The sequence below is a fragment of the Diadema antillarum genome, unplaced genomic scaffold (assembly GCF_040938485.1).
Source record: "Diadema antillarum isolate AM-2024a unplaced genomic scaffold, OU_Dant_1.0 seq00000217_RagTag, whole genome shotgun sequence".
In the NCBI taxonomy this organism is placed as follows: domain Eukaryota; kingdom Metazoa; phylum Echinodermata; class Echinoidea; order Diadematoida; family Diadematidae; genus Diadema; species Diadema antillarum.
The window spans coordinates 388,990-405,481 of NW_027271272.1; the positions used below are offsets into that span (position 1 = coordinate 388,990).

The following is a 16,492-nucleotide window of genomic DNA, read 5'->3' on the forward strand; positions in this document are numbered from 1 at the left end:
GTCAAAACCTGAGAAACATTAACATTTCCATAGTTCATTGTTCTTATCATTTTGGATCAACTCCTGTTTATCAAAATCCACTTTGACAAATACAAAGGGTATCTATTATATGAAGAGGGAGAGAGAAAGAAAATCTTGAAAGGTTATTCTCACCGCTTCCTCTTCCGGGTTAAGCTTGAGATTTTCGGAATGCAGCTTACTGAGCATGTCATCCCGCCATTTCTCCTGAAATTTCATCCTGGAACAAAAAGAAGAGGAGAACACGGGAGAAAAAGAAAAGGGAATATCAAGTTCAAGTTCAAGTTTGTATAACATTTATTTTCCATCTTTTTTTCATGTAGGAAATCACATGCATGAAATTATTGTACAGGAAGGCAGAACCTCAAAAAAGCAAAGCTTGTGGTGAGCTGCCTTACAAAATACATTACATCACAAACACAAACACAAAAAAACCCCAACGAAAACATGATAATAGTTCCCATGACAACATTGAAATGAAATATTCCTCAAAGGAAGTTGTACAGAGAGGCAACAATGAGTATGAAAATATGTGACAAGCTACAGGCTGAGGCAAATGTTGCATATCAACATCATTATAATCCAAACACCATCCATCGCATGCACCATGTGACTGATAATGAACTCATTGCATTCGACGTGTGGAAGGTCTACCGCAGACGTTTTGCACGGTATCCTCGGGTCCGGTAAGCAGTAAGCAGCGGGTTAACTAACAAAACAAAACAAAATAAAACTAAACTAAAACAAAAACGACGAGAAAGATTTTACCTTGCACATTCTCCTCTAAAACCTAACTCTGATATATCCCATCCAGGTTCACGGAAGATGAAAAGTTTGTATGTATCACATTAAGCAAAGCCCTCTATAACACATCAGTCTGAGTGACTGCTATTTGTTTCGGTTTTTGTGTTTGCTTGTTTGTTTGTTTGTTTTTTTTTTTTTTGGGGGGGGGGGGGGTTTGTGCCTACACTCTAAACGACCAAGAGAGCATTATCTCCAATTGAACAAATATTCATCTCCCGTTTTCTGCTACTACAGCTTTGATTACCGAAACATCATGAAATATAAAAGAATGGGAAATTACATGTTCTATTTTCAGTTCAAAAAAAGAAGTTTTCAATCCCTATGGATGTGAATGTATACAGTGGATTTTTAAAAATATTTTTACTCAATGAAATTTAAAGTATACTTTAGCCAGGCAGTTCCCACTCCTGACACTCTAAATTGTTCTGCTACGCACTTCAATCCTGTAGATCTCAGTGATTTTATTTTTAGACACTTTTCGACTTCTCAGGAAAAGAGAGCCCCGTGGGAGCAGTCTCGATCCTCGACTTCTTAATTCCATTCAGAAGAAAGAGCAAGGATTCTACGATCTGGAGAGGGGATGTTCGTCCCAGTTGTAAGGCGAGACTGTGTGGAAAGGGTGATTTCCGTTTCTCTATCTCGAACTGCTAATTTTCAGATGTTTTATCGGCTCATTTCGCGCAGAGCAAAGGGCAAGAGACCTCTCCCCGTGGTGTGAATGTAGAAATGGGTGTCATATTAACCCACCTCAGATTTGCCTCTAAACGAGTGCAACATTGAAGTTTTTTTAAGATCTGAAAAGGGGGAGCACTTTGGTGTAGTGGTTTAAAATATGGGAACCTAACCTGGAGGTTCTGCATGGCCAGTCCGAATACTGATCAGTGTTCATCCTGGACAAAATCCCCCTGTTTAAACTCATAATGCCCTCTACCGTTGCCTAATTAGACTTTATTATGATAAACACATCATCATTATAGTAATTACTGATATGATCGATAGTATCATTCATATGAACATTATTACCATTATCATAATTGAACATCGTTATTGTTATCATCAATATTGATATCGTTTGTTTATCTTTATACCGTTTATTTCTGTTTCATATCTTTTGGCTCAAGTTGCCACAATTCAACCAGTATAATCATTGCCTTTTAGACCCTTATGATGATTGCTCTATTTTTTTACTTCTGCCTCGCAAAGCGGACATACCTGTGCGTCATTTGTATACAACATTGACTTTTGGTAAACATGTTACGGTGATGATTGACGGTTTCGATGCAAACAGGATATGCTCACATTGTGACCTCATTGCAGATCACATGACAAGTCCAAAATGCCCGATGACAATGTGTACGGAAACGTTTTCCTATTCACATAAATCAGATTAGTATAGGCTACTTAAACTTATAGCTAGGATAAAGGGATGGTACCGTGATTCGAGAACGAGCATGTTACATAGACAAAAAAAAAATAAATAGATAAAAAATAAGTACACTGTAATATGATAATAATGATCATAAAGATAATAATAATACGATGTGTGTGTGTGTGTGTGTGTGTGTGTGTGTGTGTGTGCGTGCGTGTGTGTGCATGTGTGTCTCTGTGTGTGCAATATAAGTTATATGAAAGAAGCCCATACTGGTGTGCTTCTAATGCAATAACGCCACACAATTTAAGGTCACAGTGTCGCGGTTATGTGGGTAACGGAAATGGGGTTCGAATTCAATATAATCTGCCCACCTGATGTGACGATTACATCCACGTGATAAAAAGTCAGTAATCAACAAGTAGTCAGATCTGAGGACGAGTCGTGTGGATGCGCGTCAAAAAAGGAAAATGTGGACAAGCAACCACAACAAAAATAGACAAAAACACCTGTAAGCACTTATAAAGCGACACCTGCGGTGAGAGTGTTTCTTGGTGAAAAAAATAATGGAGGAAGGGATAAATGAATGAATGAATAAATAAATAAATAAATAAATAAATAAATAAATAAATAAATAAATAAATAAATAAATAAATAAATAAATAAATAAATAAATAAATGAATAAATAAATGAATAAATAAATAAATAAATAAATAAATACATGAATGAATGAATGAATTAATTAATGAATGAAAGACAGAAAGATGGGCAGAAAAACAGACAGAAAGAAAGAAAGGAAAAAAAGAATGAAGGAAACAAACAAACAAACAGATACGCCAAAAAAGGGTAGACAGATATAGATTACATAGGCCCAGATAGATAAGATAGATAGATAGATAGATAGATAGATAGATAGATAGATAGACAGATAGATAGATAGATAGATAGATAGATGGATAGATAGAGAGGCATAGCTAGATGGATAGATAGATAAATAGATAGATAGATAGATAGATAGATTGATAGATAGATAAATAGATAGATAGATAGATAGATAGATAGATAGATAGATACATACATAGATAGATAGATAAACAGATAGACATATACTACAGAAGAGAGAAAAGGGGAGATGGAGGAAACGAGGAATATGTTTCTCGGCAGACTACCAAGGAACTGAGTTTTTATTGAGTCTTCAAGAATTTCTTCACCCTGCTTGACCCCGCTTAAACTGTTCCATGCTGTTCTGAAATCCCCATTGACTTAATACAAAGGCCACCATGTTCCTGTACGCAACGGGTTAACTGGGCCTGCACGGTGAAACTCCGCTCCATATAACTCGACTTGAATTAACCCAACAGAATACAAAAAAAAAATCGAAATATTGATAACTTAAGCTCTTTTCTACGAGCAATGCAGAAAGTAAATGTCCAGATATTATATTAATTTTTTCTTGCCACTCATTTGTAACAAATCCTTGTGTTATCTTTGTTTGTTTTAATTACGCATATCATTTTTGTCACAGTTTGATTTTGTTGTTATCGAAATGACATGTACTCTATATAAGTAATTTTATACTTGTATTCATATTTGTTCACTGTATGCTGTTTATGTTGTGTTTCGTCAGGTTTTTTTTTTATTATTATTCTTGTACCTGTTCCTCTGTTTTTGATTCAGTTTTGTAAATTCTCATGCACGACCTTGCTGAAAAGCAGCTTCAAAGCTGATAGCATGCTTTTTACCGCGTTGAAATGATTAAATCAAATCAAAATCAAATCAATAGTGTCTATTTTTATGATAATCGGACTTGTGTTGGGGGATTTTCTAAGTTCAACGCGTGCTTTCCCGAGGGAGTTATACTGGTTACAGTCGCACATATGACTTCGTTGCCTTACAACTCCCTCTCAGATTCAATAATCTTTCTGGTCTTGAAGGCTAAAAGAGTAAAATATAATCATGCTCTGCATCAAATCTTAAAATATCAGTCTTTATATAAGTAAAACACAGTGAAGGTTTAGTTGCTGGGTATATAGTCGCTCAAAACATATTTTACGATATTTTTATGATGAAACAGTTTTATGGAGAGTTGCTAGGCAACGGTATTACCATCACCTGATCTAGTCTGCATATGTGGTTGCGACCAGTTACCCTGCCTCGTGACGGTATGTGGGCTTTTAAAGTTCCCAAACGTACTTTCTAATTCTGCGTCCAATTTCAGTGTAACATTTCATCTGTTTGTTCGTTTGTTTGTTTGTTATTTTACTGTTTTATACTGTTCGATACAGTTGACTCCGAACATAGAGCGTGAAATGGTTTTGCACTTAACATCGAAAAGGGAATGTAGAATAGGGTCAGAGGTTGTAAGGTCATTTTTTCTCCCGCAAAGCAACATCTATCAAGTAACCTAGAAGTCTACGTCACTAATGACGTATAAAAGAGCGTATTATGACGGTTGGCTGAATATACTGTTCAAAAAAAGAATAGAAAGTCTTCAATTAATCCCCTATTTTAAATGACTAATTTCACGAGGAAGAACTCATTATCTACGTGTAAGTCATCTTTGAGTGGAATCAGCTTATTCATGATGAATTTCTTTCATTAAAGACGGCATTGTTGATATGCTGTGACAGGGTAAGTTCTGAAAATTAAGTACAAAGAACCTTAAAAAAAACCTAACAAATTTATATGACGGTAATAGTGCTTACTAGCAGAGAATAATCATCACGCGAAATATACAAAAAGAAAATGGAATAACAACTCTTTAATGAAACAATGACGTATGTAAAAGAGTAATTATAATCATAACTGCATATATATTGCTTTAAAAAAAGGCATGAACTGGCACAGATAAAAGGCAGTATTTGAGAACTACTTTTATGAATAATATTAACGTGATCAATCATTTGGTGTACAGCGTGACTATTTATATGTAACTTTATAGCAAAGTCATTCGAGTTGGCGTTCATGGGAACATGGCTTGTTGACGTCACATGCTCCGACAGGACAATTTTGACTGTTGCCAGGGTGCTTGGCGGAGGTGGAGATTCACCACCGGACAGGGGGGGGGGGGGGGGAAGCGTTTTGAGGTTATTGCGATTTCGACTTGACCAAAAACCCTCGGCTATCCGTTTTAACAGACAAAGGCTTATTAAAATCGCTATCCTGCGCCATCGTTTCTCATAATGTTTGAGAGATACTTATAGTTTAGACAAAGAAAGTATACTTCCTCAGCCCTACATATTATTTTGTGTAAGCGTAAATTCTCTTTAAACAAAACTGTACGAGTATTGTTAGCATCAAGTCTCCTAAATAGTTCGCAGACGATAATACCCGCATGTATACGATTAACCCTAGCTACATTCAGCAGGTACTCGTACATTCAGCAGTAAAACCAACCAAACAAATCGGTTTAAGTTTCATCGAAATCAGGCAGAGAGTATCATAAAGAAACGTTTGGGACTTTTCGGGCGTCACACATGCACTTTCTCGAAGTAGTCGCAGCACTTATGCAGATTAGTAGGAGTGACAGCGTAATCGCCTCACGCGTCTCCCAAACAGACATGCAACTGAATTTGGAAATAGATTTACTTTCTTGCCATAACAAAAAAAAAAAGCAACTCGTAACCTTCGCAATCAAGAGTTCTGTTGCAATAACTCAACACTTTTACGTTGAAGAGGTTACTATTTGTTACTAAATTATTAACCAAACTTAGTATCAGCACCTCACCTACTTTGCTTACAATATTATGATCGTTGTTGCGCCCAAATTATCACTGTGCTGTGAAGACAACTTTGAAGTTTAAATGTTTGTCATTTTGTGTGATTTTGTGTCATCTTTGTCATTTAATGCTCTGTCAGTTACTTTCATAGATATTCCTGCGTTATCACATCTTATCAAAGTTTGAACATGGAGCGGCGTTGTAATTTGAGACCAACCCGTTCTACTTTTACTTAATTAATCATTGTCTACGTGACATCAAAGGGGAAAAAAAGTCCTTTATTCGCCCGGACATGCCCCCATGGTCACATAAATGATTTCGCATATCTCTGATAAATATAAGTTTGCCGTTTTTGTTTTGTTTTTCTATTGCTTCTTTTTGAAGAGCAGTGTCAAATGGTGTTTTTAGACGCGACCCCATAAGGTTGTCAATATTTCCAGCACTGTTAGTAGGCAATATACTTTTACAGATAGGACCTGTTCTAGCCGGATCAAAATTAACGCGTTATCGTATTCAAACAGGTGTAACAATTATAGGCTAAAGCAGATGAGCGCGTGTCTGTCTGTGCGGTTTCAGCCGCTAATGTGGTACATAAAACGAGATTCTGTGCACTTTGTATGGAGATGATCCCGCCTCACGAGTAGCTGGTCATATGCGTCATATATTATATGTTAACATCGTTATAATTGACACACAAATACAAACATATATAAAGATATATAGCTAAATAAAGCGAAAGATTTACAGATATTTAGATAGACAAACACTTAAAGGACAAGTTCACCTTCATAAACATAAGGATTGAGAGAATGCAACAATATTAGTAGAACACATCAGTGAAAGTTTGAGGAAAATTGGACAATCGATGCAAAAGTTATGAATTTTTAAAATTTTTGTGTTGGAACCGCTGGATGAGGAGACTACTACAGCTTGAGAGTCATATGCGTACAACAGTATAAAGAAAATGTAAAGAAAATTCAACATATTTTCACTTTTTTCGCATAATAAAAGAGCACTTGACTTGCCACTTTCTTAAGGCAGGGGGAATAATATTACCCATAACATTTGTCGGTAACGAGTCTGGGGAATGTGTACTTTTTTCAAAAGATGAAATTTTGTGAAATTCTCTTTATATTTTCCTTATATTGTTGTACGCATGTGACATCTAAGTTATTCACATACTGCAATGGTCTTCTCATCCAGTGGTTACTGCACAAAAACTTCAAAAATTCATAACTTTTGAACGGATTGTCCGATTTTCCTCAAACATTCAATGATGTGTTCTACTAATATTGCTACATTCTCTCAATCCTTATGTTTATGAAGGTGAACTTGTCCTTTAAACAATATTCTATTTCACTTGTTTGTAGTCATTCACTTACTCAATTACCCGTTTATTAACTTATTCAAGTGTGGTTTCCATGCAAGTGACCACCTTTCAGGATTTCACATGATATTGCTATTACAAGGAAAGCGCGTGACAGCATATATATGCATAAGAACGATAATGTTTTTATTGATAAGAATGGTTATCAAATACAGATAGACTCAAACGAGCTAGCGCGAAAGATGCCCTTTAAATGTGTTATGCTTACACGCGCTTACAAGTGCAGTCGCTCTTGACTTGTATAATCCCCGCATAAAATTATTATAATACCATGTTCTCTGGAGGAAATGCTATACAAAATAGTCTATTATACGTTTTCGTATAAACTTTCATGACTCGAATAAACTTTCATTCCTTCATAACATGGTATGCAGTTTAAACAGACAGATGTCTTGGCAAAAACAAAATATCTTAGCCCCAATATTATTATACTACATTCCTTGGGGGAATAACATTGCCATATTCGGCTGAGAAATCAGCCGCCGCCCCCCCCCCCCCCCCGCAATAAAAACGACATTTTCCTTGCGGCGCTGCAAAATATAGTTCAAAGTACATCAAGGTGTGTTCAGAATGAACTCAATCATGTGAAATCAGTCTGGAAAAAGCTAAAATAAACAGGTGACTCATTTTGTGGGGAATGGACCGCTCTAGACGAAGATAGTGCATGTCTTATTGAAAAAGGATTCAGAGAATGTTTCAGCATGGAATACGAAAGTACGAGTGCTAAGCGAGAAATATAACAACTTTTCCTCTACATGGAGATACGATATCATGTTTCCCTTTACTTAATGTTGGTTCATGTAAATGAAAAATTCCCAGTGCCATCAACACCGTGCAATATTCGGTTCCTAGAAACGCACAACACCATGTGACAAGATGTATAATATACACAAACAAAATTATAAAATTTCAGCAATCATGTAACAATACATTATCATAATCAATAATTATGAAAAAAGATGAGCTTTTAGCATAGATTTACATTTATATCAAAATGTATAACGTGCGTAACGTTTTCTGGGCATTATTGCTTAAAGGGATAGTGCAGTATTGGCAGAGATGAGAATTGGGGTTTTACCTTTTTGCGAGATACCAAGAAAACATTGATAATATAGTACAGAGGATACCATTTTAAGAGGAATTCAAAATTCATTTGACAAAAATCGGGTTTGGAATGACTGAAACATCCCAAAAGTGATCATAATAAAGTGTGGGTCCCACACTTATTAGAATCGCTCTTTTTTGGATATCTCAGCCATTTCAAAACCACTCTTCATCAAATAAACATTGAATTCCTCATAGAATTACATGCTCTTTCATATTTTCATAAGAGGATTCTCATTATCTCATCCAAAAATGTTAGAAACGTGAAATTACGTCTCAAACAAAACTGTACGATCCCTTTAATGCTGGCCATACTGGTGTCAGTTTTGCAAAAGCCGTGTCATCAAATATCTTTAGATTTCAGATATATTGCGCAAAACACGCAATTCCCTTTAAATACAGTGTACATCGTCTTCACATCGGTAATGCACACGGGCTGGTATAAGTGTCACTGTAATCATGTTGCCACACATAAGGTGACATAAGTGAGGTATCAGTATCATTGAGGGTATTTTTCCCTTTTTCGCCATCAACTGTTAGGTATACAGCCAGCCTGGACTGACACCAATTATTTTGACTATTTGGGCATACATATGGTGTAAAATTTCAAGGGGCCTCGGGTGTCAAACAGGCACTGAAGTTGGTTTAAACATGAAACATCGTAACATCTGCACGAAGTTAAAAGAGAAAAGAATTACCCACTACAATACACCTGCCTAAAATTCATCAAGAGCACTGTTTACAAACACAATTTCATGATTATATTCATGAAATGAACGACACCATGCGTAGGCCTTAAAATTATCACATATTCCCTCCTCAATAATTCCATTTAGATTGTTTAACTCTTTGCCTCCGAAAAGGCAGTTGGCATCCAATTATACATGGTGCGCCCCATTCCAGCAAGTAGAGGGTTTAACAACGAAGGTCTGCCGTCAGTCGTATAAGGATTATACCCTCTGCGCATGAAATGCCATTATTTTTAGGAGTTTGGCCAAGTTTTGGAACTTCCTCATTCTTTGGCTATTCTTTATGTTCTTACCCAGTCTTTTTTCTCGACTTTTTTTCCAATCTCAACTGCGATAGTCCCCTTGAAGGCAGGTGACTTGTTTCGTGTCTTTGGCCAAGTAACTGACCCTTTGTTGGAGGAAGTGGAGAAAGAAAAGCAGCCTCACGTGGGCATAGACTTCGATTAACACCATGCAGTTTCCAAACTTATAACAAACAAAAACGATTGCATCGAAGATGTGCAGAGCATAAATATCCGTAACAGATACCCCGCAGCTCGTGCGGACAGAAATAGGAAGGACACTGCTTTTAGGTTTGAACTTCCGTAGTAATAATAGACCTTCGAATATCTCAAGACTCTAGTTCCTTCAAACTTAGTTCGTTTACTTTTAATTTACTCCTTTTGACATTACTATCTTGATATTTCGCTGTCGACCGTGTGGAAATTCCCCCAAAATTGCAACACTCAAGATACACAGTAAGCCAAGCAAAACAAACAAAACTAGAAATGTCGCTATGGCGACTGGTATGCCTCCGCCATAATGCACGATTCTCCTAATAGGTCTATAGTACATGTGGACAATGTGTGATTACATTTTCACAAAACTGGCAAAATATCAAAATGACATGTTTGTCACAAATGCATCAAATGTTTACCTTCCTTGACCTATGTTTAATTGGATGAATAGGAGAGCATGTACTTTAACTTCGACTTTGACCCTTTCATAAGTTTACGCACTTGAGTAATTTTCAAGGTATGGAGAAAAAGTGCAATTTCTGTATTGAACAGTAAATTGTTATCATTTTCATCTGGCCTTTGATTCATAAGAGAATCACTGTCAGGCAGAACATACATAAATATGTACTAAGTTTAAAGATTACTTGAGCCGCTTCCGAGATATGGAAAACGTAGTAAGTTCAGCACTTTCACTTGATCTTTGACCTTTTGACCTTTGACCTTCTTGGCAAAAAAAAAGAAAAATCCCAGAGAATCTCTAGTGGGCAATATACATGCATACATTAAGTTTAAAAAAAATAATCCTGCTGGCATTGCATAAATATAAGGAAAATAGTAAAATTTCAAAATATTGCCCTTGACCTTTGACCCCTGACCTTTGACCCCATAAACCCCAAATTCCCTAGCTAACTACTGACAGTCAGTACATGCATGTATACTTTGTTCCATAAAGATACTTTGAACGATTTCCAAGATACAGAGAAAAAAGTGACATTTTAACATTTTACTTGACCTTTTGACCTCATGACCCCAAACTTTCTGCAAAGAATCTTAATTGGGTAATACATGTATACACTAAGTTTCAAGAAAATATCTTCAGGCATTGCATAGATATGGGGGAAATAGTGCAATTTTAAGCATTTGACCTTGACCTTTTGACCTTTGACCTTGAGCATGTGCACCCAAAAGTTGATAGGCACAACTTCACCCCCTAATACACATACATGCCAAGTTTCATTAGTCTACCTCAAAAGGTTTTGATAGTTACCCTGTCCACAAAATTCATTACGGACGGACGGAAGGACGGACGGACGGAAGGACGGACGGACGGACGGACGGACGGACGGACGGAAGGACGGACGGACGGACGGACAACCCGAAAACATAATGCCTCCGGCACCACTTCGTGGCGGAGGCATAACAAAACAAAACAATTTGTTGATTACCGACTAATGACCCTATACTGGAAAGAACACTGTGTTCACAGTATGTTCACAGTTTGTTCATAGTCGACTACGTGAAAACGCTCGAATTTAACAGTGTGAAGATGATTTCACACTGTGGGTGTGGTTTTCACAGAGTGTTCACATAGTAATGCTTTGTTTCACGTTGTGAATTGACGACTCATATTGTGTTCACACTGTTAAAACACTCGAATTTAACAGTGTGAAGAGATTTCACACTGTGCTTACACTGTGGTTCTCACACTGTGGGATACTGTGGTTCTCACACTGTGGGATACTGTGGTTCTCACACTGTGGGACACTGTGGTTCTCACACTGTGGGACACTGTGGTTCTCACACTGTGGGATACTGTGGTTCTCACACTGTGTTCACACTGTGGTTCTCACACTGTGCTCACACTGTGTTCTTTCCAGCAGGGGAGGTATCTGTGTAGTCCTACACTGCCTAGATTTATACGGTGGTGATTCATTAAACACAGATACGAGTGTTACACATGAAGAGACTTCTTTCGTAATTACACCATTAAAGGAAAAAAAAAGAAACAGTAGGAAAAAATGCTTTTAAAGGGCTCGTATAGTTTTGGTTGAGATCTAACTTCAGGTTTTCAACATTTTGGGGTGAGATAATGAGAAACCTCTCGTGAAATATGAAAGATCATTTAATTCCAAGAGGAATTCAACGTTAATTTGATGAAAATTGGTTATGAAATGGCTGAGATACCCTAAACAGAGCAGTACTTGTAAAATGTGTGACCCACATTTTATTACGACCGCTTTGTTTTACTTTGTTTTTGGATGTCTCAGCCATTCCAAAACCGATTTTCATAAAATAAACTTTGAATTCCTGTTAGAATGTCGTGCTCTGTACCATTTTATAAGTGATTTCTTGGTATCTCGCAAAAATTTAAAGCCATCTCCTCAGCTCCACCAATACTGTAACATCCCTTTAAGTGCTAAACTCGGCCGATAATATTCTGGGCTGCACATTATTTCCATAAGAAAACAATGTGACTGCTGCCTGTATAAAAAATGTCATCTTCCGACAAAAATTAGTGCAAGTCTCCAAATTAGGGCAACCTGAACAAATTAATCTCATCTTCTCTTTGTCTGACATGAACAACAACAACAACAACAACAGATCCGTTACTCATTATGTGGGCAACATGACAATGAATCAAAGCTATAATTAGTCTTCCTTACCAGTCGTTCCTATTCGAAACAAAAGTAATTAAGGAGGAGCGAACATGATTGTGGGGCACACTAATGTAACTTGATCAGAGAAAATACCTTTAAGAGGTTGTCGGGGGTCGACGATTTGGGGGCTTAGATTGATCAGCTTTTTGACTGACAAATCTATCATCATAGTTCCTTATTCTTTGTCTTCCGCCTAAGCGTGATGTAAATATAACAAATCGGGTGTGCAAAATTACGACGAATGCTTCCCGTTTTCGTCCCATCAACTGTCAATCAAACAGTAATATCCAGCGAAAGAAGATTTGCTAGGCGTTGTGCGCAGTCTTACTGTTTAACAAGGCAGTCACGTAAACGACTAATAATCACGAAACGTTCTTTTTAACACAGCGCGACAAGTTTAGAACATGACTAACGCTGTACAGCAACAGACACCCAAAAGGTGAATGTGAGTGTAACGTCTTTGATTATGGCAAGTCAGACTAGTGAGCGAGGTTACTTATCTACAGGAACGAATGGCAACATGTTGAATACTTTGTGGAAAAGCAGATTCATATATACATATAGAACTATTATGACCAAATAGTTTAAAAGTTTAAACAAAAGCCTGATTTTTACAAAGCAGGTTGAATTGTTACTTCTCATTATGGACTTATTTTCGATTGACCATTGTTTCACCCTACAATACTAAATTCTTATATACTTTTTCAAAGCTTCGGGGTTTTTTTTTTCCACAACATATTTCTACTCATTTCCATTTTTTGCTCTTGGATTTGCGTTCTTTTTCTCTTTGTTTTATAATAACCTCGTTTGGATATCAAACACTTGGCAATAGCTTTATCTCCATTATAATCTTGAATCTCACTCTTCCCCCCCCCCCTCTCTCTCTCTCTCTCTCTTTCACTCTATCACGCTTGAATAACTTTATGATTATTATCACTACCACTATAGTAATAGCAGTAGTAGTAATAGTATAGTCAGTAATAGTAATAGTAGAAGTAGTAGTAGTAGTAGTAGTAGTAATGGTAGTAGTAGTAGTAGTAGTAGTAGTAATAGTAGGAGGAGGAGTATAGGAGTAGTAGTAGTAGTATATAGTAGTAGTATATAGCAGTAGTAGTAGTAGGGGTAAAAGTAATAATATTTTCATCAGCATCACCATCATTATTAATTTCGTAATATTATCTATGTCACCATTATCACAACCAAAGCTATTATCATTCAGCACTATATATTGATAACGCGGTATCACTGTTTTTGGTTAAGACAGTGTATCCCAGACTGCACTTTGTATAGTTTTTCGATCTTATCCTGCACAAAACAAAAACTGGATAATCGTGGGGAAAACATAAAGCTGGAAAGTTTATCCAACAATGCTTTAAGAATAAGAACGATATCATTTTGGCGTTTTCCCTTCCTATCTGCATGCGCCACGTGAGGAAACGCACTGGATACCGGATGGTAACTTAGTAAATGGAAAATAATGGGCTTGGCGAATGGTCATTGTAACATCACACCCTCTGGACAACATGGGATACTTTTGTTTTCTTTCGGAATCAGACATTGAAACTCCAGATTCACAATACTATGAGATGCTGTATGAAAGGTCATCGACAATGTACTTTCTTCGTCTCAGAACAGAAAAACAAAAGATATAAAAGCTAAGATACTGATGTGATGATAAGTCCAAAAGTGTATTTTAGTGCATGCCTGCAATAAGCATAAAGTGAATGAAAGCAAGAGATTTGCTATAAGCAGACTGGCGAAGAAATAAGGTATAAGTGTTCTTCAATTTGTCTGCTATCGCCTCTGTACAAATTAAATTTGTGAGATCGCAAGTGCTGATCTCCGTTCAGCAAACGTGTTGGAAAAGGAACAGCGCGAATCGAGCCTGTCATCTACTGCTTTCCAGACAGCGACGCTATACATTTCCTGTCCATTAGGATAAAGTGCCTTTCTCATGGGGGCATAGTTGACCACTGCAGCTAGAGGACTTGAAGCAGGGACATCGAGTTTGATAATCCATTATCTTACCCACTAAGCCACAAAAGTTCCCTGACAACTCCCGAACATGAATGCCAAATGTTCAGACAAGGAAGTATATGTTTGGCAATAATAATGTTCGTCAAGGTACGTCGTTCGGGGCGATACATAATGAACATGTGTTTTGAAAAACACGCTACTGGAGAAAGACAGACACAAGAGGGAGAGAGAGAGAGATACAAAGAATTAGACTATTGTGATATTATACCAATACCAGAGGTATTGTGGGAACGTTATTCATTTCAGGAGTAGGTGGCATGACAGCAATGCTTGTCAAACAATGTCGACGTTCGATCGTCTGATCCGAAAACATCCATTGTTTGTGGCTGTGTATACTATTTTGGCTGTGACAGTAATGTTGTATAATATCGGGTGCGCAGCAAGTCGCTGCAACGTCGTCATGAAAAATCCCCTATAGGAAAAAAGTGTGAGGAAGCTGTGTAAACTTGACTTCATTAAAAGGATAATATTCATCAACAGTTAAAGTTATTTGACTGCAAGTAGAGATGCAAGAAATTCTTATCAACGTAAAACTGACAGAATTTAGACAAATAACACAGATCAAGATTCGCTTCGATGACAGTCTACTGGGATGGAGGGGCAAAAAATGGCGCCTGATAGCTACAGCTACTCAAGATAGCCATGGTACATTGGAATCCTAACGCCATTGTGACGTATTAAGCGGAATTGTATTGTTTCGTTGGCAAGTTATTTATATACTTATTTCTCTTCACAGTAATGGATGTTAAGCAGCGCGCGAGGTCTGTATTTTAAATTGTCAGCAAAAGCAAAAATGCAATACCGAAAACGAAACAACACAACACAAAAACATGGCGATGCACTACATAATCATTCAAGTTCGTAGTGTAGCTGAAGTTATAAAGAATAGATAAAGCATTATGTTCCCAGACCCTCAATACAGTGCCATTTCCCACCCCTCCCACCCCCACCAGGCAACAAAATCATCCCGGAACTTCAGAACGGTTACTAGAGTGAGTATACTGCTGATAGACAAGGGAGTGAATCATAATAGCCCAGAACATGTTAATCCGCATTGTATAGATTACACTCATTCATTCCTTCAACTCTGGAAACAAAACAACCAGATATAGAAGACGGACTCAACTGATGGCAATGTCCGGCATCTTATCTTTAATGCACTTTTGGTATTGTTCAGTACGACTGTATGAGTAATCATTGAACAAATGTATTGCATCAAGACATACTCTGAAACTCAATAAACAGAATCAGAAAAGGGAGGTGTAACAATCGTAAAAGCGATGATTATTTAATGAATATCATATTTTTCCACGGTGCACAAAAAAGTACCCTGAAATTAATTCAAAAGAAATTTTCCGATCAAATAGCAACAGGTTGCTGGTAGGCCGACATAGAATATGCACTTTAACAAAGCAGATAATCTCTCGTGGCCTGAATCCAAAGACGTGAATCGAACCCCACTGGCTATAAAAGCGCAAAATATGATTAAGCGTATATACCCTACCTACCCTAGCAAGTATTGGACTTCTGCTGCTGCATACGACAAATCAGACGTATATAAATATACGCGTATATAAATATGCGCATATGGAAGATGAAGCAATGGACAAGATCAATCCTAAGGTCCCTGGTTCAAATCCCCTGGCAGCAGCGATTGCACCCTACGGCAATGCACCTTACACTCATTGCTTTTGGTCATGCAAAGGGGACTTTGATAATCAACAGCCGTCGGAGGTCCCGTGGTGGCTCGCTTACAAGCATTCGTTGCCACGTCAAACAAATCATACGTTAATCTGTTAATCATGACAGCAACCCACTGTGGGTTCCGGCATAAGAGAGAATGATCATGATGAATACGATTCCGAGTGATATTCGTTATCCAAAGGTTCATTAAATCCGAATATGAAATATTTAAGGTTCACTATAATTCCGAAGGTTTGCTAACCCGGATATGAATTTAGGTTCGTAACTCCGATAATGTATAAGGCCGTGCGTATAATTATACTAATGAACCTTCGGAATTAAGAAACTATTTATTTGTTCATTTTCGGATGAACGAAACCTTCAGAGTGACAAACCTTCGGCATGACGAACATTATTTCATTTTCAGTTCAATGAACCTTCGGAATAACAAACCTTCGGAATAGCAA

At 37.3% G+C, this 16,492-nt stretch overlaps 1 protein-coding gene across 1 annotated transcript in view; it reads right to left on the reverse strand.

Moving 5' to 3' along the window:
* LOC139729104 (exocyst complex component 3-like) overlaps positions 1–16,492 on the reverse strand; it is a 64,631-nt gene that overhangs the window by 32,248 nt on the left and 15,891 nt on the right. Inside the window, exon 3 of the mRNA XM_071640031.1 lies at positions 154–238. Within this exon, the coding sequence (XP_071496132.1) occupies positions 154–238 (85 nt within the window). The remainder of the gene's footprint in view (positions 1–153; positions 239–16,492) is intronic.